Consider the following 23,912-nt stretch of genomic DNA (forward strand, 5'->3'; position numbering starts at 1 on the left):
ACTGTGGGATCTATTTGTTTTTAAATCATGGGAAACAATTCTATTTGGCGAACAGTAATTATTGTTGCAGTAAAGAGAAAGGTGGTGCCTGCACTGTACTAGTGGATGCAGCCCGTGCCCATTGTGAAAGATATTATTCAACACAGGTATAAGGCAGACAGCTGTATTGGAACTGAAAAACCCAAAGATACATCTATAAGATATGTACGTGTGGTGCATGGAACAACTATACTAAGGTGTTTAGACTCTGGAGTTCTTTCTCACTGCCCATGTTGTTAACATCAGCCAATAGGAATGAGGCAAGATATTTTTAGGAAGCTGTAACTGCGCTACGTGTGTGTCACCATCATTTGAAAAAGGCAAGGATGCCAAAACGAGTCATGATGGTTTGAAAATAAATGTTGTTCCTGCAGTCCCGCTGTGTGCTCCATTCTGTTTCCTGGTGGGAGCAGTTTTGTCTTGTAACTTGTATATTACTATGTTTTATTCTGAAAAGCATTTCTCAGAAAATGTATATTACTCTTACCCAATGTCCGATAAGGATAGGTACATCTCTGGGACATTGCTTGTAATTCCGATTCAAGCGTGTGAATCTATGAAAGATACCTCAATACTGGATAAGAAAATAAGTTATTTACCTGTAACTACAGTTATCCAGTATAGGTATCTTTCATAGATTCACATGCAACCCACCATCCTCCCCTGAGGGGCTCCCGTTATAGATCGGGATTACCTATCCACACTTGTGCAGGAAAATCTGAGGGATTCAGCCTCTCCTGAGATTGTTCTAGACTGTGCAAGCTACTGAATTATTGTATATAAAGTTTAGTCCTTTTTAAAAGAGAAGACAGATAGGCTACTAAATTCATGGCCTTATGCTATGATAGCCTATGGTAATTTTACATACTGCTTGTCTATGGTACAGTGGGACTCCCACCTCGATGACGGGGAATGATTCAAGCATGTGTATCTATGAAAGAAGCCAATAATGGATAACCATAGTTACAGGTAAGTAACTTATTTTCTTACAAAGGTTTTATTCATGAGGTATTAATTTCATAAAGAAATATTTGATGCATGGAGTGGGTTAGTAGGCTTGTGATATATCAGATCATTAGTTGCCAAAGTCCTTGGGCTTCGAACTGTACAAAAAAAAAACAGTTAGAGAACCATGCATTAATTAAAGTTTAAATAAATTCTTGAGAAGCCTCTTAAAAGCTATGTTGTACTGTATAAGTGACACATCAAGTAAGGGAATCATGAATAATGTACTGCACGCAAAACTGTGGACGTTGGCCAGACATCCACTACCAAAAGTTCTGTCTTGATAACATTTAATTCGGAATGCAAGCAGCCGATCTCACACACACAGATAAACTATTTTTGTCTTTCTTTTAATGGATTTCTTAATCTCTTTATACTTCATTTGTTTTGCTTATGTAAATGTAACCTTTATGCTTTTTTAATCAACACATCGAATCATTTAGCTCTTTGTGGAGTGAAAAACACATGAGAAAGTAAAAACACTGCTTTGGATGATTTTCATACTTGGTGACGAAGAGAAGCACGTTCAGACCAGGCCACGTGTTAGCATTAATGAGAACATGATGCTTAGTGGGAAGAAGGGCATATTTAAATAAGTGTCACACTATCCCTGTGTTTCCAGGATGAACACTGGATTGCAGAAACTAAAAGAGGCATCTGAATCAGTTGCTGCACTAAGTAAAGAGCTGGAAGCAAAAGAGAAAGAGCTCCAGACAGCTAACCAAAAGGCAGATATGGTGAGAAATATTTTTCTATTCATGAACGTTACAAAAATGTCACTTACAGTATTACTATCACTACTTTTGCAATTAGTACTAACGATACTAACCTTCATGTAGCTAATACAAGTGAATTAAATTTGTATTTAATGCATCCATTCATTGAACTAAGACATTAAATTACCTGATGGTTGAACACCTTCAGATTAGTGGTTGACTTGTTGACTTGCCATCATCACTGGGACTAGGAAGTATTGATTTACCCAGTTCACAATCGAGCCTATGTGCCATATTATTTTTTTCTAACACATGTTATTAATTTTCCAAATAACATAACTGAAGGAAAGAATACAACACCAACAAAGAGACACGGAGCACCCTTCGCACAATGTCAATAGCCTACGATAACCACTCTGCTCCACAGCACACTCCAATAAAACCCCTCGCCCCCCCTGCACACAATGCTACGTCATGTATTACTATTTCTTGGGTGAAACTGGAATTTTTTTTCTTTTACAAATATTTTTATTGTCTTTTGACAAAACAAACAACAATAATAAATCCCCCCAACAATGAAGGTATGTGGACAGGATGTTGTGCAGCAATGTACAGATACAGCCTAAAAGTGCGAATTTCAGCTTCTACATTAAGAGTTCTTTGGTCACATGGTTCTAGTAGGATACACCAGTATACAGCGTTATCAGGCCAGATCTTTCGATAAATTATTCGGGCCCTCCCTGGCCATATATATTGTCCATTCAAGCCCCATACAGTGATCCGTTCCCTTTTTCCACCGCTGCAGGGATGAGGGACCTGGGTCTTCCCACATCTGAGCAATGTCACTCTTAGCGACCAGTGGACATATTATAAATACGGAGCACTTTCCCTGTTTGCACCGTGGGGCATCTTCCAAAAGGTGCTTCGGGCATAAACCGGGACAGTGCATCATGTTACAAAGAATACGCTGCCCCCAGGAAAGCTGTGAACCTGCAGTGTCTTAACAGCTCATTCAAGTGTAATACGGAGCAGCTGTTTAAAAGCCTCTCCGTGTTTCACAATTCAGGCGGCAACCCGTCTGCAATGTACAAAAGGTGAGAGAGATCCCCTTGCAGGAGGGTACAGTCCAGAGAAATTTCGGGGGGGGGCTGAGCAAAAATTTCCGGGGGGGGCTGAACTTTAAGCAATAGGCAGAGTGGAGCTGCAGGGGCTCTTAGAAAGGGTGAAACAACAGCATGGCCTCATTAACATGCAAATGGTCTTTTAAAGACCTGTGAAGTGCTCGGGTGCGGCTGCTTTTTTGCCCGGGAAGGTGTCTCATCCCGGGCTGCCACACACGACGGGGGGGGGGGGGGGGGGGGGGGGCTGAAGCCCTTTGAGTCCAATGGGTGTTGCGCGCCTGGTACAGTCAGTGACTGCACCCAACTACTGGGGGATGTCTGGGAGGCCCATGGGACCCCTTTCATCCTTTTTGAGGACTGCCTTAAGGAGACGTATTGAAAGTGTGCCACCTTTTTGTGGGGCACTTTAATTGCGCTTCCTAAAAGCTTGTTTGCCTCTGTGCCCATGTTAATAATATGCATGAAGCCACGCGCCCATGCAAATGAGGGAAGGCCCTCTTATGATAGCACTGGCACAACATGTGCACCAGCTCTTTCAGTATTACAGAAGGGGACGTTTTAATAGAAGGGGACGCACAAGCTTCTGCACCGCCCTCTGTAAAACCATTATGCCCCTGGGGCACACAAAGCGGGCGCACACGCTCATTGCTTCCCTGATGTCCAACCATAGCATTGCCATCTTATATCTGTTGCTATTGAAGTCCACATTGATGTGTAACAGAGCCATTTTTGGAGCTGGCATCCCAACACCTCCCCCAGAAAGGAAAGAAATCCCTTCCAAAAGAGAACGATCATCTCATATCTCCAAATTCTGCGATGCAGGTCTCCGTCAGTGAGTAGTAGTGATGCTTTCAACTCCACCTTGCACAGCTCTGATGGGTAAAGTATGTACGGTGTAGGTATCTCAAATGAATAAGTCTAAATTGTGCTGTGATAACAGAGTCCCACAGGAAGGCCAACATCTCTTCAGTCACTGTCTGTCAAGAGTCCAGATCTCTCACCTAGACCCAGGGCCGGACTGGGAACCGAAAGCAGCCCTGGCAATTTTGTTAGACCAGGCCCAGGGTGGCTGGGACCGCTTACTTACTGCTTTTGTTACACCATTGTTTTAAAACGGGCCCCAGTAACAGAACCGGCCCCCACCGCTACAAAACCGTCCTGCACCCTTCCAGCCTCCTGGAGAAATTCTTGATGCCCGGTACAGCAGGTCCAGCTCTGCCTCGACCTCTCTCTAGCTTAGCAAAAGATCTGGAGCATTATTCATCAGTTTTCTTTATAATTGTGAGAGCTTGTGTTCTTGTTATTTTTCCTTTTGGACCTTTGCCTCAAGTAGGCTAATGTCCAGTTGCTCTGTTAAACCTGTTATGGATACTCCAAGAGCGTGTTGGAGATGCAAATATAAAAAAAATCAGCTATGACGGAGGTCATATTCTTCCTGTAAAATTGAGAAGGATGTCATCATAGTTCCGACATGACATCCCCCAATTGAGAAATGCCAATAGTGTCCCTTTAACAAAATCCTGCAACTGGGCCATCTGATGTAACCACATCCCAGCCCATTGTAAGGTTATTGCTGAAAGCCCCATAAGTGACAGCAGGAGAGCTGCCAAGAACCCAATGTCATTTTGTAGCCTATCTCTGGCTGAAAATTCGTATACCAGGCTCTCCTGCCGTCTTGTGTTATATAGACTCTTAAGTATTTAAATCCCTCCATAACTACTCATAAATTGGTTATACAGGTCCGATCTCAAGAGGGGGGCCCCGCCCAGAAAACAAATGATTTGATCTTGCTTACATGAAACACCGTGCACCTGAAAAATATCTGGAACATCTGTTGTATCCTTGGACTGGATCAGTCAAGTTCACTCAGGAACAACAAGACGTCATCTCCAATTTAATGCTACACTGTCTTCTAACCCATTCAAAGCCCTTCACCAAGCATCCAGCCTGATCCAATGTACTGTCTTTTCTTCCAGCTGTAGTGGTGTTCTTTCCCCCCGCTGTTTACTGTTTTTGTGGTCTTTTCCCGCTGTTCTGGTCAGTTTCCCTTCCCGCAGCTACTGGCCTTGCGGCCCCGCCCCCGACACAGCCCCGCTCCCGCCTCCTACCTCTGCTCCCGCCCCCTCCCCTACTTAATGGCGACCTCTGCAAGCCCGTCTGCGACCCGACCGTGACCAGCGCCTGGAACCCTGTCTCTCCCAGGCCTCACCACTACGACTCTACCACCCTCCACGCACTCAACCCCGGAAGACACGTCGACTGCGTATGATCCTCGCAGAACACCATCCATGGTCAGTTCTCATGCAGACCCTGTCGGCGATCCTTCACCATCGACAACACCCCCACTACCGCCAAAGGCCCGCCTGACGCAGGCACCACCAACACCCTGACATGCATCCTCCTCAATGTACGCTCCCTGCACCGACACCCCGTAGAGATCTGGGACCTGATCGACACCCTCTCGCCCGACGTCGCATTCTTCACGGAAACCTCGACCAACACCACCTCCGGCCCCGACATCACCACTGCCATCCCCGACGGCTACAAGATCCAGAGAAAGGACCGCCCCCACCGCCCAGGAGGAGGACTTGGCATCGCACACAAGACCCCCCTCTGACTCTCCACTTCCAGCACGAGTGACCCCCACTCCAACACAGAACACCTCTACTTCCAGATCCAGACCAGCCCCAGGGCCACGCTATGTGGCACCCTCATCTACAGACCGCCGGGACCTCGCACCCAGTCCGCAACCACCATCGCTGAGCTCGCCGCACCCCACGCAATCACCTCCACAGAATACATTCTACTCAGGGACCTGAACTTCCACCTCAACAACCACAACAACCCCGACTCCATCACGCTCCTTGACAACCTCGCCAACCTCCGACTGAAGCAGCTGGTCAACACGCCCACACATAGAGCTGGACACACCCTCGACCCTATCTTCGCGGGAGGAACAAACATCCACTTCAGCCACACCACCCAGCCCCTCTGGACGGACAATCCCTGCATCCATTTCACTTTCAACACCACCCCCACACCCAACCCGTCTGCGCCAGCCATGACGGAACTGGAGCAAGGTCACAGACGAACACCTCATCACCACCCTCCTCCAAGACCCCCCAGCGCCACGACCGACACCAACTCCGCAGCCACACAACTTCACCGCTGGATCTCCCGCTGCACCGACAAGCGCGCACCCCTCCGCCACCCCGCCAAACAACACCGTCTGAAGGCCGCCTGGTTCACCACAGAACTATATGATGCCAGACGCTCTTGTAGACACCTTGAGAAGACCTGGTGTAAACAGAAAAGCACAGACGCACAGAACAACCACAAGAGCGCCCTAAAGGAATACCACCAGCGCACACCAAACGGACCTTCATAAGAGACAAATTCCAGACCAACGCCACGGAACTGTTCAACCTTATACAGCAGTTCACAAAAACCCCCAGCGAAGCCACGGACGTCACACCTTCCCAGGAACTCTGTGACAAGCTCAGCTCATACTTCTATCTGAAGATCAAGACCCTCTAAGACAATTTCAGCGAACAGACGCCGGACACCCCCCTCCCTATGCCGCCGATAAACCAACCATCATGACCTGGAACCCCGCCACCGTCGAACACATCACCGCCACCATGAAGAGCCCCAACGGACCCCTACCCACCGCACATATTCCACAGGGCCGCCATCTCACCTGAACTCGGACTGACCCTCAACGCCTCCTTCATGTCCGGCATCTTCCCAGACGACTGGAAGCAGGCGGAAGTCAAACCCCTCCTCAAGAAACCCACGGCCGACCCTACTGACCTGAAGAACTACCGGCCTATCTCTCTCCTCCCCTACACGGCCAAAGTCACCGAGAGACTCGTGAATGCCCAGCTGACCACCTTCATCAAAGAGAACTCCATCCTAGATGCTTCCCAGTCCGGATTCCGCAGCAACCACAGCACCGAGACCACCCTCCTCGGCGCCACTGACGACATCCGCATGCTACTCGACCAGGGACACACCGCGGCCCTCATCCTTGTAGACCTCTCCGCAGCCTTCGACACCGTTTCTCATTGCACTCTTGCAGCCAGACTTCACGACGCAGGGATACAAGGAGCTGCCCTCGACTGGATCCGTTCTTTTCTCTCCAGCAGAACCCAGAGGATCAGACTCCCTCCCTTCCTCTCCGAACCCACCAAAATCAACTGCGGAGTGCCCCAAGGATCATTGCTCAGCCCCTCGCTCTTCAACATTTACATGGCCCCCCTCGCCGCCATTGTGAGACAGAATGGTCTCAGCATTGTATCCTACGCCGACGAAACCCAGCTCATCCTCTTACTCACAAAGAGCCCTGAAGGCACCAGACTCTGCTTCCAGGAAGGAATGAAGAACGTGGCAGCCTGGAAGAAAGACAGCTGCTTGAAGCTCAACTCAGAGAATTTATTTATTTATTTAAAACATTTATATAGCGCAACTGTCACCTGGCAGGTATCCTGGCGCTAAGAGATTACTCCTAAGATGAAAAGAGACGGGAGACTGGGGAGGGGTTGTGAGGGATTTAGGGGAAGAGCCAAGTTTTAATCCGCTTTCTGAATGGAAAGAGTTGTGAAATTTGGCGGATGTCGACCGGCAAACTATTCCAGAGTTTAGCGGCGGCCACTCTGAAGGACCTTCCCCCAGTCCTTACCTTGTTGAATCTGGGTACCCTCACAAGGCAGGCTGAGGCGGATCGGAGAGTTCTGGTGGGGGTGTACCAGGAAAACATTTTTTGTAGGGATCTGGTGCAAGATCCGTGTAGTGCTTTGAAGACAAGGCAGAGTGCTTTAAAGGCTATTCGCTGCTTCAAAGGGAGCCAGTGTAGCTCGGCTAAGGCTGCTGTGGCCGAGGATCTCCTGGTCCATCCGAGGGCTAGTTTGGCTGCGGCCGACTGGACTCTTTGGAGTCTGTCCAGTAGCACAGCTGGGGACTCGAGCAGAAGTGCATTACAATAGTCAAGGCGACTAAGGATAGTGCACCTGACTATTAGTGCTCGAGCCTGTGCGGGGAGTAGTGGCATGGTTTTGCGTAAAGAACGCAGTAGGGCCGAGCAGGTGGAGACTGTTTTGGTTACCTGCGTTTCCATGCAGAGTTTGTTGTTTAGCATAACACCCAGATTGCGGACACTAGTGACCGGCTGTGGTTTTTCTGGGGTTTCCGGGGGCCAGAATACCGTGGGGAATAGGCGAGGAATCCGGCTCCCAGTGCAGAACAGTACCTCGGTCTTGGAGGAATTGAATTGCAGGGAATTATTGTGCAGCCAGCCGGCTGTGTCTCTTAAGCAGTCGTGGAACGATTCCATGGGAATTGAGTCTTCCCCCCTCCCAGGAGAGGATAAGCTGGGTGTCGTCCGCGTAGTTTATAGTTTTCAGTCTGTGGGATTTAATCAGGGTGATTAGTGGTTTCAGATAAACATTAAAAAGGATCGGGCTGATGGACGAACCCTGGGGCACCCCGTGAGGTACTGGGGAAAAGGCGGATTGAAAAGGGGGGAGGGACACCGCCTGTTTCCTATCTCGCAGGTATGAGTGGAACCAGAGCAAGGCGGTGCCGTCGACCCCTGCCTCTCTGAGCCTCTTTAGCAGAATTACATGGTTGACCGTATCGAATGCGGCAGACAGGTCCAATAAGATCAAGGCCACTGCGTGGCCCCTGTCTGCACGCATACGAAGTTCTTCCCTGGCTGTAAGCACAGCCGTTTCGGTACCATGGGCTGGGCGAAATCCGAATTGGAAGTCGTCCAGAATGTGATTCTGCTCTAGATGTGTCGATAGACAGGAGCTAACCCAGCGTTCCACAACTTTTGCCGGAAAGGGTAGGAGCGATATAGGCCGAAAGTTAGATAGACACTCGGGGTTCAATGAGGGTTTCTTTAGCAGCGGGGTGATGAGTGCTTGCTTCCAGGGGGTAGGGACAAATCCACAACACAGGGATTGGTTGCAGATTCTACGGAGGGTGCGGAAGAGTTCAGTTCCACACGCTTTCCATGTTTTTGGTGGCAACGGGTCGAGGGGGGACCCAGAGGTGATTCCGTGTGCCATTCTCTCGAAGTCTGCTTCCGAGATAGGGGGGAGAGTCTGCAGACATTCCCTGGGTAGGAGTCCTGGGCTCAACGGATCGAGGTAAGTCGTGGTTGCCCCGGGGGAGTTGAGATTATCTTGCGAAGGGGGAATGGCAAGATTGTGGATGATGGTCTCAATTTTGTCCTTAAAGAACTGTGCGAGATTATCACAGAGGGTCTGTGTGGGGGGGATGGTTTTTTTGGCACAGTCGGGGTGGATAAGGTTGTCGAGGATCTGGAAGATGCTTTTGGAGCTATTTGCGGCATTGACTATGGTGGAGCAGTAGTAGGTGGATTTGCTCTCAGCGATGGCAGATTTATGTTCCAGGAGCTTGTTTTTCCAGATAATTTTGTTTGTGTCGCAATAGCCTTGTCTCCACTTCCTCTCAGCCTGTTTACAGGCTAATTTGAGGGTTTTCAGGGAGTCATTATACCATGGGGCAGATGCTCTGCCTTTAGGTTTGCATCTTTTTAATGGAGCTATGGAGTCCGTAGTGGATAATATCCTCGTGCAGAAGGCTCTGTAGTTGTCTTCAACCGAGTTGATAGGGGAGAAGCTGTCTTCCACGTTAAAAACGGCGGTGGTAGAACAGTTTTTCCAGAGCTTTCCAGTCTCTGTACATAAATTCTGGTAGGGCGCTATGATTCGGCGTTCTAGTTTTTGTGCTGGTAATGTAGAATTTAATAAGAGCGTGATCTGTCCAGCTCATGGGCAGAATGTCGTTCAGATGTATTAGTTCAGAACTGGAAAAGATGAGGTCAAGTCGATGACCTGCTGAGTGGGTAGGTTGCTTAACCAGTTGGTAGAGTCCCACGCTTTCGCAAGAGAGCAGGAGGTTTTCTAGACCAGTGTCTAGACTACCGTTTGGCCAGAGGTTGAAGTCCCCTAGGATGATTAGTTTATTGTGAGAGGTTGCCATGTTCGTAAAGTTGGTGAGTAGCGCTTGCTGTTGTTGGGAGGTGAAAGTCCCTGGAGGACGGTAGCAGATAATTGCCGTAAAAATACCTCCGGAGTGGCAGTTTATGGAGAGGCCGAGGATCTCGGTCCCGGGGACTGAGTCCATGTCTATGGTGTTAATGTGCCAGGAGGCTCTGTAGATAATACCTACTCCACCACCACGGCCTTTGGGTCTGGGAAGGTGCAAAATTTTAAAGTCCTGAAGGCATGCCCATGCTAATTCAATGTCACAATCTGCATGAGTCCATGTTTCGTTTAAGAAGAGGACATCCAGTTGATGAGATTCGATGAGGAGATGAATTTCGTTAGCATGCTTTGGCAGTGATCTGACATTCAGAAGGCCTCCCAGGAGCAGACCCTTATATGCAAAGTCATGCAGTGGAAAGGCGGAGTCAGCAAAGATGGGCTGACCTTCGTGTGCGAATTCTCGCAGGTTGAGCAGGGTTTCACGGGTATAGCGTGGGGTTTGCGAGCAAATTTGAGCAGAGTTGTCTGCGCTAGTCGCGTCCTCGTCGCTCGTCCGCTGCGCTTCCGGCATGGATTCATGCTTTATAGTGGGTGCTCTGGGCGTCGGAGGGGGGGGTGTGGCCAACAGAGGTGGGCGTGGCTCGTGGCTCCCTCGAGCAGGCAATGGCGGCAGAAGCGAGCGTTTTGGCCGGAAAACAGCGATTAGATCTGCTGCTCGGCGTGGTTTGAGGTAGGTGCCAGGGGTTGGTGCAATAGTGCAGCAGTTTTTAAAATCACAATATACAATGTTAAAACAAAGATTTTCTATGGTGCGGCTCCCGGCTTTTCGTCTCAGGAGTGTCTCAGTAAATAGTGCAGCGCTAGCGATCAGCGCGCTCTATTTGTACCTGTGAGGGGGGGCGTGGCCAACAGAGGTGGGCGTGGCTTGTGGCTCCCTCGAGCAGGCAATGGCGGCAGAAGCGAGCGTTTTGGCTGGAAAACAGCGATTAGATCTGCTGCTCGGCGTGGTTTGAGGTAGGTGCCAGGGGTTGGTGCAATAGTGCAGCAGTTTTTAAAATCACAATATACAATGTTAAAACAAAGATTTTCTATGGCGCGGCTCCCGGCTTTTCGCCTCAGGAGTGTCTCAGTAAATAGTGCAGCGCTAGCGATCAGCGCGCTCTATTTGTACCTGTGAGGGGGGGCGTGGCCAACAGAGGTGGGCGTGGCTTGTGGCTCCCTCAAGCAGGCAATGGCGGCAGAAGCGAGCGTTTTGGCCGGAAAACAGCGATTAGATCTGCTGCTCGGCGTGGTTTGAGGTAGGTGCCAGGGGTTGGTGCAATAGGGCAGCAGTTTTTAAAATCACAATATACAATGTTAAAACAAAGATTTTCTATGGCGCGGCTCCCGGCTTTTCGCCTCAGGAGTGTCTCAGTAAATAGTGCAGCGCTAGCGATCAGCGCGCTCTATTTGTACCTGTGGGGGGGGCGTGGCCAACAGAGGTGGGCGTGGCTCGTGGCTCCCTCGAGCAGGCAATAGCGGCAGAAGCGAGCGTTTTGGCCGGAAAACAGCGATTAGATCTGCTGCTCGGCGTGGTTTGAGGTAGGTGCCAGGGGTTGGTGCAATAGTGCAGCAGTTTTTAAAATCACAATATACAATGTTAAAACAAAGATTTTCTATAGCGCGGCTCCCGGCTTTTCGCCTCAGGAGTGTCTCATCCTCGGACCCTGCACCTCCGCCTGGGACAACACCTGGTGGCCCTCTGCCCTCGGGAATCCACCCACTCCTACAGACCACGTGCGAAACCTCGGGCATCATCCTCGACTCCTCCCTCCCATGAACCGCCAGATCAACACTGTCGCCTCCACCAGCTTCAATTGCATGCGCATCCTCCGCAAGACTTTCAAATGGATCCCCCCGAATGCAGAAAGACCATCACCCACGCGCTCATTACCAGCAGACTGGACTACGGCAAAGCCCTATACTCCGGAATCAACAGAGCCCTACTACACAAACTCCAGACGATCCAGAAAGCCGCCGCCAGACTCGTCCTGGGAACGCCTTTTCACAAACACATGACCCAGCACGTACGAGACCTCACTGGCTCCCCATCGAGAAGAGGGTCACCTTCAAACTCCTCACCCAAGCCTACAAATCTCTCAACAACATCGGACCCAATACCTCAACGAGAGAATATCCTTCCATGTACCCAAGAGGAACCGCCGACCTCGCCCTGGCAGAGGTCCCCCGCATCCGCAGAAACAGAACAGGGGGGAGAGCCTTCTCCTACATCACATCCAAGACCTAGAGCGAGCTCCCCGTGATTGTCAGACGTTCCCCAACCCTGCACACGTTCAGGAAGGACCTCAAGACCTGGCTCTTCGACTGATCTGGAGTAGCCCCCACCCCCCTAGCGCCTTGAGACCCTCACGGGTGAGTAGTGCGCTCTACAAACCCCTGATTGACTGATTGATTGATTGACTGAAGCTAGCTTTCAACTGTTGAAAACTGAGGGTGGCGGGGAGGGCTTTCCAAAGTTTAGGGAGAAGGTAGGCAAAGGAACGGTCGCTGCCTTGAGCTCTGATGACATTAGGTACTGTCAGGAGCCCTAGCTTCCTGGACCGAAGAGGCCTCCTTAGAATGTAGGGGGTGATTTGTTTCTGAATGATGAGTGGACCTTCTCCACGGAATGCCCCATGCCTGTTCTCACCTGGATGATGTCTTGATTGGACCTCTCATTCCATATCTGCGCAGTCAAGTCAAAGTACAACAGTGTCACATATTTATAAAATTCCATGGCCAAAGTTGAGTCTACTTAATAGGAGAGATATATTTTTCAAATCTCACTTTATTGAATGCCTCTTTGTAATTAGCTAGAAGGATTGCCCGTGGGCCAAAATTAGTATGTACCAAGGCCAGCACATTACAGACGTATCCAATAGTATGCCTCATGGCGTGTTTTGACATAAAACCGGATTAGTCATTTTTGGCCAGTGAGATCATTACCTTGGGTAGGCTATTTGCTAGGACCTTGGCAATAGATTTGACCTCAGGATTTAATAAAGAAGTGGACTTCTATGACATGCAGCGCCCAGATTTGTGAATAATCACTATTTCAGCCATCCGCAAGTCAGGTGGAAGTTTCTCATTCTCCAATGCCTCAGAGATCACCCCCAGCAACAGACCAAGAAGCAGAGTAACTGAAAGCTTAAAAACTCCACCGGAAGTCCAATTGGGTCCGGGGGTTTCCCAGGACCAAGATGATTGCGATATTCAATGAGCTTCTCTTCCATTAAATCTCTTTTCAGTAGCTTTCTCTCATCTTCTGTGAGTGCTCTGAGTGGGAGGTCCCTAGCAGAGTTAAGGAGATGGTTAAGTTCTTGTAAGTATTCCACAGAGTAGAGATTTGCATAGTAAGGCATGAAGTCTTGAGCAACATTCGGATCCCTCTTACCCTCTTGTCCAACTTTCTTCGTGTAGAAAGCTATTGGGACACTTCTGGACATGTTAGTATATAACCAATGTAGGATAAATGCTGCTCTGAGGTGGCAAGCCTCCTCCCTTGAACTGCCTTGCCTATCTCGGAGTTTGGCAATAGAAAATAAACAAGGTGGGAGAATGTCTCATGAGCCGCTGAATAGTAGTATTTGAAACCTTTATACCCTCAGTGAAGTGCCCTCTATGTATCCGTATAACCAAGAGTGCTCAAAAACATGGTGAGCACAGGTAATAGTAGAGCTGTCCATCTCTTCCACTCAATCAGTCCTGCATCCAGTCAACAACTCCGTTCAGATCTTCCCCTTCCACGGGTACTCATAGTATGGCCCGTGGGCCGCCAGCAGCCCGGCAAGGCTTCCTTGGTGGCCCGTGGGCCTTACAGACATCGTACCTGTGTTTTTTTAGTTTTTTTAAAGAGTGTCAGCAAACACCGTCGGTTGCTGCTCTATGGGGGCTGGGCGATTCCAGCGATAGTCAGAGTGGAGATGCAGGGGCGCTAAGAAGAGGTCAAATACAACAAAGCCTCATTAACAAGTAAATGTTTTTTTAAAGACCTGTGAAGTACTCGGGTGACTGGCGCCAAAGGGGGGCTTTGCTTTGATCTGACAGCTCGGGTGGGGGCAGTTGAGAATCAGAATTAAAGCCAGTGACAGATGTGACCCCAGGCCCAGTGGTGAGATACAAACCCCGCGAATCAGCAAATTCATAGAGAAAACGAGCTGGCTTTTACATTACACAGGGAGAGGGGGGAGTTGGGGGGGCTGTCTCTGGGCTGGTGATAGGGACGTGTAGACACAGTACGTGTGCACTGCCCGAGGCACAGAGACAGAAAGAGACAGAAACAGACAGAGACAGATAATGATAAAGACAGAGATAGACAGAGACAGTGACAGACTGACAAATAGAGGCAGAGACAGATAGAGGCAGGGGCAGACTGAGCTAGATAAGAGGCAGAGACAGGGACAGACTGACAGAGGCAGAGACAGATAGAGGTAGAGACAGACAGAGGTAGAGAGAGATAGAGACCGAGAGAGAGACAGACGGAGACAGAGATAGACACAGAGATAGAGGCAGGGACAGATAGAGGCAGGGACAGATAGAGGCAGGGACAGATAGAGGCAGGGACAGATAGAGGCAGGGACAGATACAGGCAGAGACAGATAGAGGCAGAGACAGATAAAGGCAGAGACAGATAGAGGCAGAGACACACAGAGATAGAGACAGGGACAGAGAGACGGAGAAGGAGACGGAGGGAGACAAAGACAGGGACAGTCAGAGACAGGGACAGACAGAGGCAGAGACAGGGACAGAGATAGACAGAGGCAGAGACAGAGATAGAGAGGCAGAGAGACAGAGAGAAAGGGAGATGGAGGGAGACAGAGGGAGAGAGAGGGAGGGAGAGGGAGGGAGACAGAGGGTGGGAGACAGAGAAAGAGGGAGACAGAGGGAGTGAGACAGAGGGAGGCAGAGGGAGATAGAGGGATGGAGACAGACAGAGAGAGGGAGACAGAGGGAGACAGACAGAGAAGATAGAGGGAGGGAGGGAGATAGAGGGAGGGAGACAGAGATAGAGACAGAGATAGAGGCAGGGACAGATAGAGGCAGGGACAGATAGAGGCAGGGACAGATAGAGGCAGAAATAGATAGAGGCAGGGACAGAGACAGGCAGAGACAAAGACAGAGATAGAGAGGCAGAGTTTCAGGTTGTCAGCAGCACAAGAAAAAGAAATACGCCACTAACCTATTCGTAGCGGCCAGCAGGAACGATGATCTGAAGAGTAGCCTCCCTCCTTCCCTGAGAGCTATCCCCCACAATGTAAGTAGACCACACTATGGAAGCAAGCACCCCGGGGAAAAGGGAAGGGGATAAAATAAGAAAATATCGGTGTGGGATCGCTCTTGCCTCCTAGGTCTGGTCAAGGACTAGCATGCCTATCTCCCTCTAGCAGCACTGTAGAAGTATAAAGAGAGAAGAGAGGCATGAGAGGCAGCACAGAAAACACAAAAGCACTGTACCATCAAGATTTACGTGCTATCACACACACTCACAGAGAGCCCAGCAGCACTTCTCCCAAAACGTAGTTGAGGCACATGACCTCCAGAACCCAAAAGAAGAACGTGAAGATCTTTGGTGCACTGATATCGTGCGCTGGTGACCTGAAACTATGCCTTCAATTGCAGTTAGTTATCCCTACAACGCTGTTGAACGTCACAGCAAGCTTACCAGGAATAGGTGTACCCTGGCAGGGACGAGTCTTTGCACCAAGGGGAAACGAAACACCAATTACCCACAATGGGAAGGAGAAGTACAGGAGTTCACAAACAAATAGTACCGGTTCGTTGGTTACGTCCCCACATACGTGATGCGAGCATAACAATCCATGGCCTGTCAAGTTGGAGCGGAGAGTGCGTCAGCGCGTCGCTCTCCCCTCGGTAATACCTGGAAATTCCCGGGCCGGGAGTTTTGCCTCGCAATCCGAAAAATCAAAGAACGAGCACACGAGTGCTCCGTTGGCCCCCAGGGAAGGTCCTCGGGAAGAAGGCAGCGCCTCTGCGTCGTTGCAAACGAAGGTCCTTCAGCGGGGAGCACCATCCGCTAAACGTTCTCGGAAGATTGTCAAGCACCTATTTCCGGTAAAGGCAGTGCTTATATCGGGAAGGGCGGTTCTTGGACGCACCTGTATTGTATTCCGCTACTGCGCCCCATGGCCTCATGGGATTTGTAGTGCGGTGGCTCTCGCAACAGGCAATTCGGCTTTCATTCGTGTAAGGAAGGGGTGTATGGCGGGTGTTTGCTCTATCTGCCCTCCCTTCTTGTCTGTGACATGCGATCATGACACAGAGAGACAGAGTGAAAGGGAGACAGAGAGGGAGAGGGAAACAGGGGGAGAGAGAAGGATTGAGAGGGAGGGAGACAGGGAGAGTGACAGAGGGAGGGAGAGAGAGGGAGACAGAGAGAGGTAGACAGAGGGCGACAGAGAGAGTGAGGGAGAGAGAGACAGAGGGAGGGAGGGAGAGGGAGACAGAGGGAGGGAGACAGGGGACGACAGAGGGAGGGAGAGGGAGACAGAGTGAGACAGAGGAAGACAGAGGGAGGGAGACAGAGGGAGGGAGCCAGAGAGAGAGGGAGACAGACAGAGGGAGAGAGAGAGAGAGGGAGACGGACGGAGGGAGGGAGGGAGACAGAGGGAAGGAGACAGAGGGAGGGAGGGAGTCAGAGGGAGGGAGCCAGAGGGAGGGAGAGAGACAGACATATGGAGACAGACAGAGGGAGGAGGGCGACAGACAGAGGGAGGGAGACAGAGGGAGGGAGACAGACAGAGGGAGACCGAGGGAGACAGACAGAGGGAGACAGAGGGGGAGAGAGGGAGGGAGACAGAGAGAGGGAGAGAGAGAGAGAGGAAGGGAGACAGAGAGAGAGAGGGAGGGAGAGAGAGAGAGACGAGACAGAGTGAGTGAGAGAGAGGGAGACAGAGAGAGAGAGGGACAGAGAGAGAGAGAGATAGATAGAGGGAGGGGGACAGAGAGGGAGATAGAGAGAGAGAGAAGGAGGGAGACAGAGAGAGGGAGAGATAGAGAGAGGGAGGGAGACAGAGAGAGAGAGAGAGAGAGAGAGAGAGAGGTGTGTGTATGGCTGGGTCTGGTGGCTCAGTGGACGAAGGCATCTGCTGCAGAGGCCTGAGTTCAACCTCATGGTCACAGTTTTTTTTGCTCTAGCTCCGCCCCCCTCGTCCACTGACCCCGCCCCCACCGGTGCAGCCCTCGGCCACAAACCACACTGTAAATTTGGCCCCCAAGAGAAAGTTTGTGAGTACCCATGCAAGACCCACGGTCCTGGATTGATGTGTGCCAACAGGCTACTTATGGTCTCCAAAAAGATAGTAGACAATGTTGGGGATGCATACAAAGATACCAGGGAGACCAACTTGCCCTCCATCTTCCCTGGCACTTCCATATACCTGCCCATGTTATCTTGCCTCACCTGGTCAACTTTGAGGGGAAAACCTCTGCGGATTAATAGGACTACCCCTCTAGACTCCTGGTAAAGCCTGCATGATGTATGGGAGAAACCCCTATGAGCTAAAATTGGGCCTCTGTTGCCTGTTTGGTTGATGTCTTTTAGCCACCCCTAAAACCTCCCCTGTTTATTACTGTCCAACAGACCAGTTACATTCCATGTTAACACCCGAACCAGACCAATTTCTGTATTTGAACCTTCAGTCATTCAGCGATGAGCGAGATTGTACTGTGCGATGAGGTGAGCACTGCAGAAGTTGGCCTGCCATATAACTCCATGATGCAAAGAAACTAATGATATCTTGCTCCTGTCTTGTCTCCAACACCCCTCGCTCCTAACCTACACTTCTAAAACCTGAAGTATTTGTCGTGGTATGAACTCAGGACCCACTCCAACTATACAACAAAAGAAAAACAAGCATTTGCAATGCAATAGGTTTTGCATTTGCGAACGTTTGAGCTATTGGCATTGTAAATGACAGTGCCTTTTATTTATGTGTTTTGAAAACCTGCAAGTAGTGCGTAAACATGCACTTTGTACTTATAGTCCTTGCTTACAAGAAGCAAGGCTGACAGTAAAAGAGGCTCAGTTACTGTCAGCCTTGCTTCTCGTCAGCAAGGACTATAAGTACAAAGTGCGTGTTTTTGCACCGCTTGTTTAGGACTTGTGCCCTGGTTTGCACTCATTTCCGGAAGGCATTTCAAGACTAGACAAGTGATCTCACTTGTAGGCTTCTCTGCCTCCGGCATGTATCCATTAGGTGAACCTTGAGTTGATCTCAGGGTGCTTCATGGCCGGGTAAGAATAAAACCACTAAATCTGTATTTTTTTATTGGTGGAAAGAATTACTTCATACCCAAAGCCAAGTGCAAGATTTACTGAATTCACCCACTTTCAAACTTATTTTGATTTTGACCCGTGGTTTGGAGATGAACCTTCTTTTAAAATCCATACATTTCCAGCCAGGAATCAATCCAGTCAGTTATCTGGGCTGGACAAGAGGCGCCTCGGTTTATGCTGCTGGTTTACAGGAGAAAGCTGCCCAGAAAGACCGATCAGAGGTTTCTTTGGAAACAATCTGATGAGCGGGAAGGGCTGTGATGGAGGTACCTCACTGACGATGACCCCTGTGCTATCACAGAAGCCTGCCTGGGACTCCTGTCTGGAAGAAACCAAAGAAGGGCCTGCCTGCTACACCCACCACTCGCAGGAAATGTCTGGGAACTTCTGGGACGAACCATCAGCTGGTGAAGTGGGGGTGGCAGATCTACTCCGTTTAGAAAGCATTGTGGCATTTTTGCCAGCCTTCCCAGAATTCAATATTGGACTTGGATCACTTTATATGAAATTTCACATGGTGCTGGTGACATCAGAATGTAGTTAAAGGGGTGTTTTATTGGTGAGAATTTATTTTAGCTCTGATCTAGTGCCGTAGAAAGATTGTTCGAAAGAAGACCTACTCCCCCACTTGCTGAAGTTCAGCCTTTGTCGCAGAAGGACAGATTCCCTGTGCCCCTGTGCAGGAAACACTTCAGGTGCTGCTTGGATCTTGCGCCTGAAGTATTCTTTTGGAAATGACTTGTACCCAGACAGACCTGGGCCAGCGTCCTCAAATCTGGGCACAGGAATGTCAAGTGGACATTGAAAGTTTGTGTGAGTGCCTCAGTGAATGTGGCGCCTGGGAATGAAAGCTTGGAATCAGTGCTGTTTGTCAGTGGAGCCTCTGACCTCTGCTGGATGTCCAGTTACCAGCATGTACTAGGATCCTGCAGTGGACTGTACCCCATTATGTGCAATGATCCTGGTTCCTTTGGGACTGGGGCCCTGTGTGGACACCACAACCAGCAACTATGCAGAATTTCTGGAAATGGTTCCTAAAATAAAATGATTTAGAATATCAAAATGTCACCACAGACAAACAGTGTGCTCCAAGGTACCTGGCATTAGCCCTTCCAGCTGCCGAGATGCCTTTCTCAGGTTTCCTTCGTCGCTTGGGGAAAGCTACAAACCAATGTCTGTGGAGGAGTCTGAGGATTATTGCCAACAGACCTGTTACTCACATATTGCTACATCCTGAGTGGATTCGCAAATGTATTCAACATAATACAAGTTACTATACTATGTGTTTTGTTTACAATATTACTTGGAGGGTATTTTTGAACATCTATAGCTCCAACACACCCTTATTGTTAGCTATATTGTTATTAATGTGCCGCTTTTAAAAGGGAGATTGAAAAGTCACAGGAAATAAACTTGATCAATTTTCAACCAATAGGACATTTATCCAGCGCACGGCTACTGCCAGCGGATTCGACAGTGAGAGAAGGGGACCTTAAGGTCAGCTGAAAAGCCAAGTTTTCAGAGCCTTCCTAAATGTTTGTTCTGTCTCAGACTTGCAAGGCATAGAGTTCCAAAGGGACGCCTTTCTCACTGAGAAAGCTTGTTCGCCAAGCCTGGCTTTAAAGAAACGAGGGATCCTGAGTAGTTCTTAATGATTAGATCTTAGGGCCCTGGTCTGGTGATATTTCTGGAGTCTCAGATATTCCGGGCCCCTGTCCCTGGTAACTCTATAGGCAATGGACAACGCCTTGAACTCAATCATTCTATGGACTGGCAACCAATGGAGGCTCTGCAGGCGGGGAGAGATGTGGTGACGAAATGGCACATTCCTAATGAGTCTGACCGCAGTGTTTTGAATGATTTGCAGTCTTCAAATCAGATAGGCTGGGAGACCCATATACAGACTATTAGCATAATCTAGCTGCGATGTGACCATAGCATGGACCACAGTCTTCCTACAGTCCATAGGGAGGAGATGGAGAAATCTCCACAGGACTTTTAGTTTCCAGAAACAGGATGAAGAGACTTGGCAGATCTGGGCCTTAAAAGAAAGGTGTGTGTCAAACTTAAACCCGAGATTCCTAGCTGAATCAACTGGAATTGGTGGAGGGTTTAGCCCCGGCGGCCACCAAAGATCGGAAAGCAGAGGAGAGGATTGATTGAAAAACAAAACCTCTGTTTTATCAGTATTTAATTTCAAGCAGCTATCCGTCATCCAAGTCGAGATGTTGATCAGACATTGGTTAAAGTTGTCGATAGCTGCCTTGGAGTGTTCTCTAAAAGAGAACACCAGCTGAGTTTCATCAGCATAGGAAACAACTCTCACTCCCCATAGCTCAACTAGCGATGCAAGAGGGGTCAGATATACACTAAACAGAGTCGGGCTCAGCGCTGAACCCTGGGGAACCCCACTCATAAGGGGCTTAGGTGCTGAAGCATGAGGGCGGAGAAACACTTGCTGAGATCGGCCCCTAAAAACGAGCAGAACCAGGCTAGCGTAGTTCCCATCACTTCCAGATGTTCAAGCCTTTCCAACAGGATCCGATGAGACACCGTGGCAAATGCTGCGGATAAATCATTGCAGGGTGGCCATGGTCCAAGGCTTCACGTACAGTTTCTGCCACTTCCAACAGAGCTGTCTCTATACTATAGCCTGATCTAAAACCAGATTGGGAGTTGTGGAGACCGTTGTTAGCCTCCAGAAAGTTGGATAGCTGCTTCTGAACCTCCCTCTCAAGAATTTTGGCCGGTGCAGGCAAAAGGGAAATAGACTGAACCTCCCTCTCAAGAATTTTGGCCGGTGCAGGCAAAAGGGAAAAAGACCTAAAATTCTTGAGCTCTGCTGGATCAGAGTCCCCTTTCTTCAGAATCGGCAGGACATCCGCCCTTTTCCAAGTGGATGGGTAAATTCCCGTTATCAGGGAGGAGTTCCAGATAGGGTTCAGTTCAGAATTTTGCATTCCATTCTCTTCTTACCCTCAGCTCTACTCCCACACTACCATGTTCGCTCTTGCAATGTCCTCTCTGAGCATGACAACCAGGGGTGGCTCCTCCTCTAAGGCGGAGTAGCATCGCCCTACTGCTTTATGAGCTATGCAGAGAAAAAATAAAATGATAATAATGAAGCGTCGTTATCATTTTATTTTCCTTCCTAGAGGTGGGGCTGGCCAGAGCAGGGGCCAGGGGAGGAATGGTGAGCACTCTCAAGTGTGCATGAATGTTTGACTGTCCGTCTTGGGCCGGCCAAACATTCATACGCACTTTGCATGTTCCCCACCAGGCTGCATTACACAGCCTGGTGGGCAACATGCACAGGCTCGCTGTCCCTGTCCCCATCTGAGCGCTGAACCACAGGGCTCAGACCAGTCACAGTGCTGCAATGCAGCATTGTGATTGGCTTAGGGAAAGTTAGGGGAACCAATAACAAAGCTGCATTGCAGTGTTGTCATTGGCTTAGGGAGCCTGGGAGCCCGGGTCTTTCCTGAGAGGAGAGGCGGCTGAGAGGCTGCACCTGGGACGCAGCCGGCAGGTAAGTTTGCTTTTATTCTTTACATATATTTTTGTATTTTCTCACCCCCCCACCTAACCTTGCCACCGCCATGATTCTCTACCAGTCGCCACTGATGACAACCATAACAACTCCAGTTTTTATCTGCCTCCATTGTTATCTTGCTTCCTCACTCACCCTTTGGTCCTTGACTGCTCCTTATATTTAACCCTAAAGCTTGACTAGAATGTCCAGCTTTTGCACAAGAACTCGGGCAACACTGTCAGTGGCTTACCTCCTCTTTGATGATAATTTATTAATAGATTTTGTAATCTTTCTTTAATAAAAAATAAATTTAAGCACGTGTGGTTGCAAAAAATCCCATAGTTTTCATACATTTTGAGGAGGTACCATGATTTGATTCAGGGCTCGAAAATATTGTTCTCTTGATTAGTTTGAATTGATCAAAATGTTTTTGGGCTAATAGTTTTGACATTTTTCGTATGCTAAAAGAAGAGCTGTTACAGATTAAATGTTTTCCAAATCTCTATTAAGTGTATGACACCGTTCTCTAATATCTTTTCACATAAACCTTTCTTTGGGATCACTCTTTATTCTAGGTTCCTGTATGTTTTTTTAGCACTGCTTTCTGTTCTTTCTCTGCTGGGATGGACGCTGTTGGTAATATATTGTTTATTATCAGATTGTTGTGGTCTGTTATTACTTTTTCTGTGTTATGTTTTTAAGACAGAATACTTCCAATTGTCAGTATGAATTGTATGTCCTGCAACCCCTTTTCGTCTTCCTTTATTTTCCATTCAGCTTCTCATTTGAAGCATACCTCTATTAGGGTACACTCTACCTCAGCTGTTTTTGTGTTTGTACGTTGGCTCCGCTTTTGGATTTGTGAATACAGCTCTTCCCACTTCTTTTTCTCATTATTCGTCCCATTCCACCCTTCTCTGTATTCTTATATTTTTTTTGTCCTTTTGGCTCCCTGATTTCCTTCCTCCTTCTTTCATTGATTTAATCTTTGGTGATGTTTTTCTTCAAGTGACTGCATCCTTACCCTTTCTTCTTTGTAGACCAATTTCTCATGGTTCTCAGGTATAGCTTTTCTGTGCCTCATTCTATATATATATATATATAAACTCCTCAACCCGTTTTGAAAGTATGGTTACTACGGAACTCCTTTTGCTCGATCCTTTCAAGCCTCTTTTATCTACTTTAATTGTGTTGAGGATTTTTCCATAATGTACATCCACTTTGGTTTTTCTGAAAGTGGTTTATCTTTTTGACATTAAACGAGATAAATCTTCCAGTCTCAATTCATGGACCCTGTAGGGCAAAAGAAGCACTGTGTGATGGGTGAATTCTGATAAGCTCACTCACCTACTCAGAACTTATCTAGAGCAAGCTGTCATACAATGAGGCATTCATCACTAAGTAGATAGTCCACTGCCTTCCACAAACAGAATACATCCACATGGTTATTCCTCAGAAAAGTATCTAGGCCAGTTTGTGAAAGCTAAGACAACTTTGGCGCTTTCTGATGTATATTTCAACATTTAAATACTTTACAGCTCAAATAAGACTACATTACGTGTGGTCATAAGTAATAAACCACTATGTATATCTTTAATGGCAGAATTATTTAGAAAACATCTTTAATGAATCTACTCTTGCTTGTGATTTTTCCATTTCTGGTTCATTCTTGCTTTGACAAACTAGTACATGGCGGAATCAGAGGGCTGCGGAAATAGGGAAGGAGAAAAAAGAGGAGGTGGAGTAGCAATTATCTTGAAGGATGCCTGGGAGATAGCTTCCTCAGCATTGGAGAATAAGGATGTGATTGAGGGCCTTAATTTCTGTATTAAGACCAATCCTACGACCTCCTTCGCAGGCTTGTTAATATATAGACCTCCTGACTGCATGCTGAATATCACCTTGAACTTTGCGATTATATCGCGCTGAAATCCCTTTTATTCTCCAATTTTATAGTACTTGGGGACTTTAATCTACACGTTAATGACCCCTCCTGCGCTAAAGCAATGCAGGTAGTCTTTTCTCTTGAAGGAGCAAATTAACCCCATTTTAAACATCCTACCCACATAGCAGGGCATACCCTGGATCTGTTTTTTTTTTTTTTTTTTTTTTTTTTTTACATTTTCAAAAACCTTTATTGGTAAAAAA

The 23,912-nt window shown here is 48.3% G+C and overlaps 1 protein-coding gene across 1 annotated transcript in view; it reads left to right on the forward strand.

The window, feature by feature from the left end:
- Positions 1–23,912, forward strand: part of DNAH5 (dynein axonemal heavy chain 5) — a 5,853,083-nt gene that overhangs the window by 4,217,426 nt on the left and 1,611,745 nt on the right. Inside the window, exon 57 of the mRNA XM_085606747.1 lies at positions 1,667–1,781. Within this exon, the coding sequence (XP_085462873.1) occupies positions 1,667–1,781 (115 nt within the window). The remainder of the gene's footprint in view (positions 1–1,666; positions 1,782–23,912) is intronic.

This window comes from Triturus cristatus, chromosome 5_2 (assembly GCF_964204655.1).
Source record: "Triturus cristatus chromosome 5_2, aTriCri1.1, whole genome shotgun sequence".
Lineage (NCBI taxonomy): Eukaryota > Metazoa > Chordata > Amphibia > Caudata > Salamandridae > Triturus > Triturus cristatus.